We start from the raw sequence: 14,498 nt of genomic DNA, 5'->3' as shown, positions 1-14,498 counted from the left end.
GGGAATCGAGTTTTTACCTGACTAATGAGAATGCCTGTGACAATGGCCAGCTGGTGAAGTGTGCCAAGGGCACCCCTGAGTGTGGTCGGAGCAATTTCACCAATGTACATTGGAACCAAGCCTGAAATTAGCCCTGCATAAAACATGAACATAAATGTGAATGCAAGTGCAGCTGGGACTATCTCAATAACAGTAATTTGGTTTAAGTATGGTCAGTATCCTGACTAAAAGTCCCTTTCAGAGTCTGTTGGAAGAAAGAGCCCTCGTCCCCAGTCTTAGACACAGTTGATGCAAAAAATATTTGTTGAGAAGACTCCAGATGAAGTTGTAGTTGAATATAGGAATGGAAAGAACTGATGAGTTGTGGATTTGGCAATCACTCACTCATAGCACTGCCTTATTCAGTTAAAACCATGTTAAAATGGACTGTACATCATAAGGCCTTAAGTTGTCTTCAGAAAAGAGATGAAAAAATGCTTTAATAATATTCTTAATCCAAACTCCTGGTATGAAAGGAAATGAGCACATATGTAGGCCAACCTTTTCACTTCAAAAAGAGTTTACCTGGGATCACAGTGCAACAGAGCATTATCATGAGAACTACAAGCCCTGAGTGTCCACAACGTGCAAGTGCCTCAATACCACTGTTAAAGTGATGAGCAGGGGTGTGGAGAGGTGGGAGAGGTTAAGGGGTTCAGGGGCTCTTCCTCCATTTTTCCAACCAGAGCAACCCATCTTCTTTATTCTCTCCCAAAATGGGCTTCAGAAAAGACTTTGGTGCTTAAAGGAATACAAAAAATTTGAAAAGCACTAGGCAATTCTGGCTTCTATAGCTTTCTTAAATGCAGATGTCATCGGTCATGTTGCAGTAGCTGCCAGAGTATCCAGCCATTTGCTGAGTGCACAGGAAGGTCAGACACTATCAATAAGCAAGGCTGAATGAGATGTTTGGCATTTTCTTAAGAATTTAAAAATAATATTTGTTAGAGTCTTCTTCTTAGAGAGATTGTCTATAAAATGGAAATGTATGGTTTTTTTGTAAAAGATGCATTTGGAAACTTTTGATATTTCTTTTAGTGCTTTAAATCGTTCTAAGGTCTCACATGAACAGTTGCATGATTGAAATGGCATCTAAATTTTGGATGACATTTACATGTGTCTCTATTGTGTGGTCTGTTGATCTTAAGTAAGAAGAAAACCTTTTTTTTTTTTTTTTGGCTCTATTCCAGGCTGTACTCTCTGTGTAATACTTACCTTTATATCTCAAGAACATAATAATGTAGATAAGCTCACAGGCCTGAAGTGACACAAATTTAAAGTCCAAATGTATTTCCTATTATTTTTAGCAATTTTAATGCTCAGAACAGGACCAGGAATAATTTTAAAAGCTCATTGGGGAGTACAAGTTACTTGGCTGTGCTAGTGTCCACAATGTTGACAGCATTTCTTTTCAATTGTGCCAAAATATTTGTGATTTTTTTCCTACTGTATGTTAAAAATTGGAGAGAGAAGAAAGAAGAATCATGATTTGGGCCTCCTCAATAGTGTTATTATTTGCATTTTACAGAAGGTTCAGTTAATATATCTAAGGCCAGGCTGAGATAGTGCCAGAATTGATACATGCTGAATCTAAATCTTGCCACATGTGGGTTGACTCTTCACCTTGATAAAGCTATCCTAACTTTTAGCTATTTATATTAACATTGAAAATAACAAAAAAATACTTTTAATTAAGTTATTAACTTATGGATATTTTAGACTTTTGTTTTACCTGATCATTGAAGACACATGAAACTATATAGTCTTTTCTCTTTGGAAGTAAATGTAAACATTTTATACATCATCTTGCACGTCCCCTCCTCCCGCGCCCCCAGCCCCAGTGAATATTAGTGCTTTGAAAGGCAGCTATGATTTGGGACAATGTAAAACCTTGGCTCCAAACCACCAGAATCAGGGCTTCACTTGCACTGAGAAGCTAAAGATTTGGCTATTGTAGAGATTAAGTGATCCTCCCTTTGTTCACACCCCTGCTGGTTAAATTTGCTTCTGAAAGTTTGAAACCTCTAAAAGTTTGAAAAGCTGTTTCCCAGAACTAGTCATTCCAGATATTCAGATGTGAGGCTCACAGGGGGAGCATCCTTCGTCCATTGTGAACTCTTCAATCATCTGCTGCTGCGTGACTCCCTCTCCTTATGGTCACCGTCACTGTAATGCTTCACCCAACCATGTCTGGAATCCAATGGCTAGGGAATGTGGTCTGAGAGATGGGCCCGAGTGTCAAGGTCTTTCCAGAAAGGAGAGACAGAGACATAAGTGGCCAAATAGGCCCGAAGAGCTGAGTTGGGGGTTGCGGGTGTAGAAGCATGCTACTGTCTCCCGCACAACAGAAGCGATAACGACAGCTAGCTTTTCTTGGCAGCTTGCTGTAGTCAGATCCTATGCTGAACATTTACATGTATTCTCACAAGTGCCTTACATGGTAGATATTATCTCCTTCGTTTAACAGATAATGAAACTAAGAGTTAAATAATTTATCTGAGATGATACCACTAGAAACTGCCATGAGCAAGAAGATAGCTTCACAACTCCCACTTACTGGTCCCAAACCTGCTTGACTCTGGACTTCAATTTCATGCTTTGCCTTTCCCTTTTGTGACGCCACCTTAGGCTCAAAAACTTCCCTGCATGTTACCACATCTGCCGTTAGAATTTTTCAGACAGGTGTGTGTGTGTGTGTGTGTGTGTGTGTGTGTGTGTGTGCGAGCACATGCACATGTATGACTTACCACAATAGAGTCCTGATATGCTTCTTCCTGAAATTATAAGAATGTGAGATGGTCCCAGTTTGGAAAACCCCATCAAGAGAGCTCCAGCTAATGAGAGAACATTTGCTACCAACATGGCTTTGATTCTGAAATTTTAAAAAGCAAGGATTATAAGTTCAGCATCAAAACTTGATAAAATTATTTGCCCTCAGAGTATGCTAAGGTATTTACCTAAGAGCAGTTATTTTAATTTTGCTGAAACAGCTAGTTGGGGATCTTAAACCATGACTGCTAGTTTGATTTATCTGTTGTCTAAAGCATTAACGATTAATGTTTATAATGAGAAAATCTGAGTTTCATGCACATGATCTCCACATTTTAATAGAGATGATTCAATTGTAGTGATGACTGATTTGCTTTAAGATAATACTTCTGAAACTTTTTCAAACAATTAACGAATTAAGTTTTCTTCAAGAGGGCACCTGGCTGGCTCAGTTGGTAGAACATGTGACTCTTGATCTCAGGGTGAGGAGTTCAAGCCCTACATTGGGGGTGGAGCTTACTTAAAAAAAAAAAAAAAGAGTACAGATACAATTAAAAATAAAAATAAATAATTAAGTTTTCTTCAAGTTGATTGCTGTAAGGAATAATTGCCTGTTGATAGCTATATTCAACACTGTAGTTGTAACTTATGACTTTCTTTCTTTCTTTCTCTTTCTCTTTCTTTCTTTTTCTTTCTTTCTTTCTTTCTTTCTTTCTTTCTTTCTTCTTTCTTTTCTCTCTCTCCCTTCCTTCCTTCCTTCCTTCCTTCCTTCCTTCCTTCCTTCCTTCCTTTCTTTCTTAATGGTGCACATTTTTAGTTGATGTAGGTCATGTAAGGAACTTTCAAAGTTAAATTTCCTTTAACATGAATTACTTGGAAATAAATTAAAATATACTTTGACTTTAAGCCTTATCAAAGAGAATTATAACTATTCTTATTTTGACATCGTATGTCATATTTCCAGAATCAATGAATTAGTGTCAACCAATGTAAAACATGTAATCAAGTTGACAATAGTAACAAAAATATCATTTTCAAAGTTAATCATATGAAAATTAACATTTGCAGACATCTGATACTTTTACTCCCATTAAATGGAAAATTGGGGCACAAAAACCTTCTTTAAAGTTCAGTAGATGATGATAAGGACAATAAAAGAATCTAAATGGGTAGGTGTGGAAATATTTGTGCCACAAACAAATGTCAGCACCTTGTTATATTCTATGTCAATGTTTCAAATTTGAATAGGTGAGCTTTTTCTAAGCAAGTATCTTTAATGCCAAGGAGATTTTTTTTTTTTTTTCTGGAGAGTAAAACTATGTAGTCTTATTCTTCAGTGATTGCCCACAACTATAGGCTTAATAATATCCTCCAAGAGTCCACATCCTGATCTTCAGAACCTGGCAATACGTTACCTTATATAATAAAAGGGATTTTGCAGGCATGATTAAATCGAGGACACTGAGATAAAGAGATTACCTTGGATTATTCTGGTGGACCCAGTGATGGAATCACTAGTATTCTTATAAGAGGACAGCAGAGAAGAAGATAATGTGATGACAGAAGTAAGATTGGAGTAATGTGCTTTGAATATTGAGTGAGGGGCCACAAACCAAGCAATATAGGTGACCACTGGAAGCTGGAAAAGGGCACGGAAATGAGTTTTTCCCTCAGAACATCTAGAAGGAACCAGCCCTAAAGGCATCAAAATTGGCAAAGGTGAAGTCAAGCTTTCACTTTTTGCAGATGACATGATATTATACATGGAAAATCCGATAGACTCCACCAAAAGTCTGCTAGTACTGATACATAAATTCAGCAAAGTTGCAGGATACAAAATCAATGTACAGAAATCAGTTGCATTCATATACACCAATAATGAAGCAACAGAAAGACAAATAAAGAAACTGATCCCATTCACAATTGCACCAAGAAGCATAAAATACCTAGGAATAAATCTAACCAAAGATGCACAAGATCTGTATGCTGAAAACTATAGAAAGCTTATGAAGGAAATTGAAGAAGATATAAAGAAATGGAAAAACATTCCGTGCTCATGGATTGGAAGAATAAATATTGTTAAAATGTCAATACTACCCAAAGCTATCTACACATTCAATGCAATCCCAATCAAAATTGCACCAGCATTCTTCTCGAAGCTAGAACAAGCAATCCTAAAATTTGTATGGAACCACAAAAGGCCCCAAATAGCCAAAGTAATTTTGAAGAAGAAGACCAAAGCAGTAAGCATCACAATCCCAGACTTTAGCCTCTACTACAAAGCTGTAATCATCAAGACAGCATGGTATTGGTTCAAAAACAGACACATAGACCAATGGAATAGAATAGAAACCCCCAAACTAGACCCACAAATGTATGGCCAACTAATCTTTGACAAAGCAGGAAAGAGTATCCAATGGAAAAAAAGACAGTCTCTTTAGCAAATGGTGCTGGGAGAACTGGACAAAAACATGCAGAAGAATGAAACTAGACCAGTTTCTTATACCATTCACAAAAATAAACTCAAAATGGATAAAGGACCTGAATGTGAGACAGGAAACCATCAAAACACTAGAGGAGAAAGCAGGAAAAGACCTCTCTGACCTTAGCCACAGCAATTTCTTACTTGACACATCCCCAAAGGCAAGCAAATTAAAAGCAAAAATGAACTATTGGGACCTCATCAAGATAAAAAGCTTCTGCACTGCAAAGGAAACAATCAACAAAACTAAAAGGCAACCAACGGAATGGGAAAAGATATTTGCAAATGACATATCGGACAAAGGGCTAGTATCCAAAATCTATAGAGCTCACCAAACTCCACACCCGAAAAACAAATAATCCAGGGAAGAAATGGGCAGAAAACATGAATAGACACTTCTCTAAAGAAGACATCCGAATGGCCAACAGGCACATGAAAAGATGCTCAACATCGCTCCTCATCAGGGAAATACAAATCAAAACCACACTCAGGTATCACCTCACGCCAGTCAGAGTGGCCAAAATGAACAAATCAGGAGACTCTAGATGCTGGAGAGGATGTGGAGAAACGAGAACCCTCTTACACTGTTGGTGGGAATGCAAACTGGTGCAGCTACTCTGGAAAACAGTGTGGAGATTCCTCAGAAAATTAAAAATAGACCTACCCTATGACCCAGCAATAGCACTGCTAGGAATTTACCCAAGGGATACAGGAGTACTGATGCATAGGGGCACTTGTACCCCAATGTTTATAGCAGCACTCTCAACAATAGCCAAATTGTGGAAAAAGCCTAAATGTCCATCAACTGATGAATGGATAAAGAAATTGTGGTTTATATACACAATGGAGTACTACGTGGCAATGAGAAAGAATGAAATATGGCCTTTTGTAGCAACGTGGATGGAACTGGAGAGTGTTATGCTAAGTGAAATAAACCATACAGAGAAAGACAGATACCAGATGTTTTCACTCTTATGTGAATCCTGAGAAACTTAACAGAAACCCATGGGGGAGGGGAAGGAGAAAAAAAAAAAAAGAGGTTAGAGTGGGAGAGAGAGCCAAAGTATGAGACCCTTAAAAACTGAGAACAAACTGAGGGTTGATGGGGGGTGGGAGGGAGAGGAGGGTAGGTGATGGGCATTGAAGAGGGCACCTTTTGGGATGAGCACTGTGTGTTGTATGGAAACTAATTTGACAATAAATTTCATATATTAAAAAAAAACTTAATAAAAAATAAAAAGTAAATTAAAAAAAAAAAATAGAAGGAACCAGCCCTGCTGACACCTTGGCTTCAGCCAAATGAAACTGAATTTGGGCTTCTAACCTCCAAAACTGTAAGAAAATTAATTTGTGTTGTTTTCAGCCACTGTTTAGGGTAACTCATTAGAGCAGTAATAGAAAAACAATATATGTGAATTGTCAACTACTCAAAGGGAAGGAAAACAGTGATTTAGAGCTGACCAACTTCAGAGATGCAGAGCAGAACAAGACAGGGATATTTCTCTGTGAAGCGCCTTTTCTTTACACAAGGACAGAAGACAAACAAATTCAATAATTGACCTTAAGAAAATTGTTATTAGCTGGCTAGTCATATATTCTATTAGAGAGAATATTCTATTAGACAGAAAAACTCTTAAAAGAGATAGCCTGAAAATACTTTTGGTGCCAGATTGCTCTTAAGTCCCTCTTCCTTAACCACCAAGGGATGCTAGAGCACTTTGTACAACTTAGAGGATTTTAACTTCTGCTCAGACGGGAGAAATGGCCAAGAATGAATAATCTAAAAATACATGACATTGTTGAATCAGGGAGAAAGAAATATATTTCAAAGTATATTTCTTTAAATTTTGCTCTAAATATTCCTGTTAGTGTAGGCGTTATCACTGTCATCCTGTCATCATCGATATCTTCATCATCATCATCATCATCACCATTGGCATCACAGTAAGGCTACATTCAGGGCTTGCTTACTATGTGTTGGGCATTGTGATAAACCTCTGTGTATGTTCTCATGCAATCCTCGTAATGATGCTACGAGTGAGGTATTATTTTTTTCTTACATTGTAGATGGAGGAGGAAACATCTTAGAGGACCTAAGTAACTCATTCATTTTCACACAACTATTAAGTGACAGAGCTGGGAGTTGATCTGTGTGAAATGAGAGGTTAATGTTTGGTTTTAGTGAGTTCCATTGTTTATATAAAAGAAAGAGTGTATTCAAATGCAAGGTATGTACACCTTATGTACAACTACTTATGGTAGCATGGATTGATTGCACAGATCATGGTCTCCTCCACCATATCCTTGTAATTAAATTTTCAGAACACAGCCTCTGGAAAAATTGACCCTGAGAAGCCAAATCTATAAAACAGTGGCCACAAACATTTATTACCTATTTCACAATTACAAGGAAAGAGTTTTTAAAGCAGTAATAGAAATATACATTTTTATTTATTTATTTTTAACTGATGGAGCAACGACCTGGTCAATAAGGAAAATCATGGCATTTATCAGTGACTCTTCTAGAAAAATAGTTTTATAGGAGAGACTGAACCCTTTTGTCTTAATTTTGATGTTAAAATTATTAATTTGTGGCTGTTTTCATGGAGAATCATTTTTCTACTGAGAGCTGGAAGAAGCATCACTTTTAGTTTGCCATAAGTCATTTGATAAATAATCATTTGACATGGTTTTGGGGTATGATCATTGTTGATGCTAAATTCTAAGACTTGAGAGGGCATGCATCTGTTTCCTTCAGTAGGACCTGAAATAAATGTTTTACAGTATGTCACTGGACCTGTCAGAATCTCATCTCTAAATGAGATGACAATAAGGACTTAAATTCTCTTTCTTTATTTTCTTTCTTTCTTTCTTTCTTTCTTTCTTTCTTTCTTTCTGTAAGCTTCATGCCCAACTTGGGGCTTGAACTCATGACCCTAAGATCAAGAGTCACAGGCTCCACCAACTGAGCCAGCCAAGTGCCCCTTAAATTTTTTCTTTAAGAATGGGAAGAAGTAGAAAATATCAGTAGCTGGTGAAAGAATTGTTTGGTTCATATTATAAAATTTAACTTTGGGTAATTTTATTTATTTTAGAAATAATCTAGAAAAATTTCCAATTACTGCTTAAACCAATTTGGTTCAAATTAAAATTATTTAATTTTTTTAAACAATTTAAGTCAGTTTATGAACCCTGTAACTGATGGATTCTAAGTTCAGCTAAACACGTGTAAACTGAGAAAAATGTGAGAAACTGACTCTTTTATGGTAGAGGAATGTCCCTTTTAAATAAGAACAAGAATAAAACTTAGGTTATTAGGCTATTCAGTATTTAAGAAAACTTCTTACAGTCTTGTTATATAAAATCTCCAGTGCAAGAGGAAGAAATTTTCAGTACTTTAATAACCAGAGAGATAAAATTATAATTTAAAGTAGGAATTTAAAAAACTAAATTAATTTTAATCCAGAATTACTAAAATAGATGCCTATATCATTTACATCTTTAAAGATTTTTGCATTTTCTAAATTGTCCATATTTGCATATTTATTTTTATCATCAGAAAAAATATAATTAATAAACAAAAGGTGGCCTCAAAAAGTAGAAAATAAATCTAAAAAAACCCAACCATTTGATTTTTCTGATTTTTCTGATTTTATTTCCTCTCTCTGGGGGTGGGGGTAGAATCCCAACTTAGTATGTCACATGACTAAATGAAAGAAATTTGTGTCTGAAGGAGTTCCAGTGATGTTTTAAATCCAAAACACCTGGTAAAAACTAGAGTAAAGAAATGGAGACACTATTTGTTTCATCTCTGGTTTGGGCTTTGACATAGCAGTAGCAGCAGCTAGAAACCCAGGCCAACTGTATTGGGCAACTGAGAGTTAGGGATATTGGTTTGACCTTAGGACTTGACTGATCCAAATGCCAAATTCTAATTTGAAAATGAAAAACTGGGGGTCTGAGAAATGGAGTGATTTGGTGAAGCAAACAATGGATTCCCTGGTTAAAAATTTCACTCTTGGCTTTTCCATAGTTCTTGAGTTAACCATTTGTGTAGTGGTTTCTTAACATATTTTTAAAACTAATGAATTTAGAGAATCAAAGCATTTCTGTGGAAATACACACCAAATTCAGTTTTGCTATGAATGCCTCCACAATTAAGCAGACTAGGGCAAGAGCTTTCTCCATTATTCAGTCTAAAACCAACCTAACTGGTAGGGTCATGAATTGAAAAACAAACAAACAAACAAACAAACAAACAAAAAACAACTTCAAAACTATTCCACAAAAGGAAAGATGATTTCTTCCTAAACAAAGTCTTAACAAACCCCAAATACTAGTTTCCATGTTTATGCTTATTTATGAAACTTGCCTACCTTCCAAGCTGGTCTCCAAGCCACCCACCAAAGAAGGATGCAATCATTCCACCAACTGCAAAGCTAGACACAGACAAGGACCAGAGCATGGTGATGAGGCTAGTAGATGTTGTAGTCTCTTCCTCCGCCAAAGAGGTTGGTGTTGAATCCCTTAGGTATGGGATTGTGGGCAGGTCATTTGTACTGTTGATAGTATAGTTGTTGATAGCTTTTCGGTCTTCCAGTGGAATACCCAAAACATATTCATAATGGGATATTATTACCTGGGGAAATAAAATAAAGAAAAATAGCTCCAACATCTCAAATACTCTATACATTTTTTGTTTGTTTTTCCTTTAGAATGTTGGTTAGGTGTTTAAAAGTGTCATCCCAGTTATGTGTGTTATATACATGCAGTCACAGGTAGATTTATTTACAGTTGACCATATCCTGTAAAACAGAGGTCGCAAATTCCAGTGCCTACAGGAACTAGGCAGCAACAAATAAGTGAAGGAGAACCTTGATAGCTAGGAGAACTGAAATACAGTCTCTACTATTGAGACTATAATAGTAAGTGGGCAAGGTTATAGCACTGGAGAGCATTTGCCTCACCTAAAGGAAGAAGCTGCAAATGTGAGACTAGTGTTTCATGACCTTTAATTCTTAAAAAGAAGCCAGAAATCTTGGGGTGCCTGGGTGGCTCAGTCAATCATCCAATTCGTGGTTTCGGCTCAGGTCATGAGCTCTTGGTTCGTGAGTTCAAGCTCTGAATCGGGCTCTGCACTGGCAGTGTGGGATTCTCTCTGCTTGGGATTCTCTCTCTCTGCCCCTCCCCTGCTTTCTCTCTTTCTCTCTCTCTCAAAATAAATAAATAAATAAATAAATAAATAAATAAATAAACAAATAAATAAAAAGAAGCCAGAAATCTGTATTTTTATATAAAATTCTTTAAGTTTTAAATGCAAGCAGCTATTCAAATGGAAAATATTCTGCAGGCTAAAAAGACTAGGTGCTGTATCCTTGCTAGAAGTATGCTATAAATTTAGCAATAAACTTCCTGGCAGCCAGCTCAAAGAGAAGAAAACAATCCTGTATCCTGATGAATTTCAAAGATAAAAACAACTCAGTGGCCCCTCAGAAGGTGTTGGTACCTGAAGGAATTTTTCTCCTCTGGGTCCCCACAGAGTTCAGTGTGTAATACAATGACCAATTCTCAGAACTAAATTTCACAGCACCATTATTTTATCATGTGTTTCTGAAGAGGCAAAGATCCTACCAAAATATAATTTAGTAAAGGCACAGCCTTCAAGCTTCCTTCTTTGTTCTTCCTCTCAGTGATGATTTGGTCACTATTGAGTGGTCTGGGAGGACCTCTGACAAGGACCTGGAATACAACTGACTAGGTTGCCAGTCATAGGGTAAAGCCCTAGTGGTAAAGTCAACTGAGGGAGGGAGGGAAGTGACGTCCTCTTATGATAAAAGAAGTCTGACCATGACATTACCTCATTAGCAGATCACTCTATAGGGATAATATACATAGAAAAAAGGCTAGAAGGAAACATCCAAAATGTTGTCAGCTGTTTGCTCTATGTGGTAGAATAATTATAGATGATTGTTTCTAACACTTTCTGTAACAGGTATGTGTAGCTTTTTGTTTTTCTTTTTTAATTTCTTTTGAGAGAGAGAAAAGGAGAGTGTGTGCATGTGCACGTGTGGGCAAGTGGGGGGAGAGGCAGAGAGAGAGGAGAGAGAATCCCAAGCAGTCTCTGTGCTGTCAGTGCAGAGCCCTACTCAGGTATCGATCTCATGAACCATGAGATCATGACCTGGGTTGAAATCAAGTCAGACGCTTAACCAACTGAGCTACCCAGGCGCCTCTGTATAATTTTTTATAATCATAAAAAAGTGTGACTTTAAAATACCCTAAAATAATGCCAAATGTCATCCCACTAACAAAAACAAATGAAGCTGAATGATTATTATTCTATAATGGTGTTTAAGCGGCTTGTTAAACACAGAAAAGGGGCTCTAGATAAGGCACTAAGCCGGATGCCAGTCGGGGATCCTGTTTTCAAGTCTGGCTCTAGGACTTGGATTGAAGGAGGGGAAACCTTAGACTAATTTCCCCTCTCCTTCCCTGGAGAGGATGGTTTAAATAAAATGTGAAAAGATCTTCCACAAAAAAGAGGCTTGCTGATTCTGAATTATGGTGATGTTGAACCAAATTTCAAGAAGCCTGGTAAATTGGCATGAGTTGTCATCACTCAGAAAGAAAGCCATGACCCCCAGCATTATCATCTAAATCTCTCACCCTCGGCAAGACCATCACACCCATGAGAATATTATTCGGCACCTGACCAAAGCACATCTTCTGGTCCAAGGAGCATCCCTTCCAGGGTTGTATATTCTATACATACGATCACAGGTAGATTTATTTATTGTTGACCATATCTGTGGCCAGCACACATTTTCCATGGAGCCCAACATTGTAAGAGAAGCAGATGAAATATGATTTATTCATAGAAGGCACCCAACAAATGCTTGCACTTTCACCTTCTGCCACTCCTTCCCCCCACTTTCTCTCCTCTCTCTCTTTAGTCATGGAACACTTTATTGAACCCCGTTATGCCAATGACAGGAAGAGGAATGAGACATCAATGCTGACCTAAATGACCCGACAGCCTTCATTAGAGCAAGGGGGGTGAATTCCTGGTTTCCCCACTTACAAGCCGTGGGAGCTGAGAAAAATGACAGCCCTCTCCTATTTGTTCATTGGATACCAGAGTAGGGATGCACAAAATACATGAGAAAAGTTATAGAAATTATTCAATATTAAAAAAATACCCATACAAATAGTTATTATGGAGAAAATCCAAATTTTTATTGGACTTCTTGACTATTATTAAATAGTTTCATATTATTTTTCTTTGAATTAGCTATGGGAGACAGAAGTAGGAGGAAGGACTAGGACGTTTTTAGTGTTAAGGTTCCTAAAGGTTTTCAACTGACCTAGAATTGGGTATAATAAGGTTTTTAGAGGTCAAACTAGGGAGAACATATGTTAAAGTGCCTGATGCACAGTGAGCTGGTGCTCAGTAAAAATTAGTGCACTAAAATCCTTCTATTGATTCCTCTTATTCCCTGGCATTTTTCATTCATTTTTCCACTCACATATGGCGGGGGCTCTGAATCAAGGCTGCAATAAGCTCTTCAGTTTTTAAAAACAACATCAATAGGCATGTGGTATTCTGGCTAGAGTTTTCTGTGAGCTCAGCAAACAGCAGAGTCAGAGATCAGGAGTTGTTTATTGCCCTTTCTTTCTTTGTGAGGGTGATAGAGGAGTCAAGGCCAAGTTATCAGCTCTGAAACCACGCACATGGTGCCTGACAGAATGCTGGGATTACCCTGTGTTCTCCACGTGGGCACACTTTATCTCTGTGTATGAGGAATACAGATCTTTCAGTCACTGACAGAAATCGCCAAAAAGAGAATTGAATTGTACATGTTTCACTTGCCTCTTGAGGTGCGTTGATCACGCCAATATCATATCCAAACTGGAAGGAACCTAGTGCAGCTGTGACGACAGCGAAAACCAAAGTCCCGGTGACCTGTGGGGAATGAAACACAGGGCTGGGAAACACTAGGCAATTTCAGTTACCTGCCATCCTGTCAGTCTGCAGCTTGGACTTCTGACAGGCTCCACAGGCTGGTTCTTGATCCTTGATACTCATTCACAGTATGCCTTATGTTCCCAGCAGGCGTCATTCATACAGGAATGTAAAAGCCATTCATCATGTCCTCTACACTGCTAAAGCTGAGAGAAGTTTGGGACAATTTCTTCCAAGAGAGGAACGAAACATCCTTTTACATATATATATATATATATATATATATATATATATATATATATATAAAATATATGTAATACATATATATACGTATATATATACATGTATATATACACATGTATATATGTATATATACATGTGTATATATACATGTATATATACATATATATACATGTATATGTATAATACAATATATATGTATATGTTTATATATACACACACACACAAATATGTATATATGTGTGTGTGTATATATATATATATATATATTTAAGATTCAAAATCAGGACTGAGGACTAGAATTGCTACTGACTGAAGGCAACTGCCATGACAAAAACAGTCAGTTTATATCATTGGGAGAAGTCAAATAAGACACCAGTAACAAAGAGATAGGGGGCGCTCCTGGGCATTGCTGTTGTACAAAACCACCTCAAAACTCATATAAGAGACATAGGCCAGGCTTTATCACAACTACATCACCTTCCATGTAAGGATAATTTTCAAGATTTGCAACTAGTTGAACCTAGAGCTATGGATTAAAACATGTTCTTTTCTTCCCAACTCCATGTAGCTACAAAAAACAGTGTAGAAAGGAACATTTATTCCCTTCAACTCATAATTACACGTCTGACCATCTTAGAGAAATCATATCATACATATGGAATCACGTTTCAGGATATTTGATGAAGCAGTGTGTGTGTGTGTGTGTGTGTGTGTGTGATAGAAAAAATTGTAGAAAGAACCTAAATGTCATTCAGTGGAAAATGGCCAGATAGACTCAAATACATCATAAGACCTATAACTTGCTATGCTGCAGTTAAAAAGAATAATGTGACTGTTACGTACTGACTTATTGTTAAGTGACAAGTGAAGCTATGTGATCTCATTAATATTTTTTTAAAAAGGCTTAAACCCGAGTATTCTTTGATTTGTGCATGTTGTATGTAAGTCATAGAATATTTTCTTGAAGAAAAAATAACAAAAGGATGATCGTTGAGGAGGAAT

General features: G+C 37.2%; 1 protein-coding gene across 2 annotated transcripts in view; it reads right to left on the bottom strand.

The window, feature by feature from the left end:
* The window catches only part of SLC2A2 (solute carrier family 2 member 2), a 31,106-nt gene that overhangs the window by 10,096 nt on the left and 6,512 nt on the right, over positions 1-14,498 (bottom strand). For both annotated transcript variants that reach the window (XM_045502993.1, XM_045502992.1), the window contains 4 exons: positions 13,161-13,253; positions 9,667-9,929; positions 2,787-2,911; positions 18-133 (listed from right to left, as the gene is read on the bottom strand). In XM_045502993.1, coding sequence (XP_045358949.1) covers positions 18-133; positions 2,787-2,911; positions 9,667-9,929; positions 13,161-13,253 — 597 coding nt within the window. The remainder of the gene's footprint in view (positions 1-17; positions 134-2,786; positions 2,912-9,666; positions 9,930-13,160; positions 13,254-14,498) is intronic.

Source organism: Leopardus geoffroyi, chromosome C2 (assembly GCF_018350155.1).
Source record: "Leopardus geoffroyi isolate Oge1 chromosome C2, O.geoffroyi_Oge1_pat1.0, whole genome shotgun sequence".
Classification (NCBI taxonomy): Eukaryota; Metazoa; Chordata; class Mammalia; order Carnivora; family Felidae; genus Leopardus; species Leopardus geoffroyi.
This window is presented reverse-complemented; position numbering and strand designations above follow the sequence as displayed.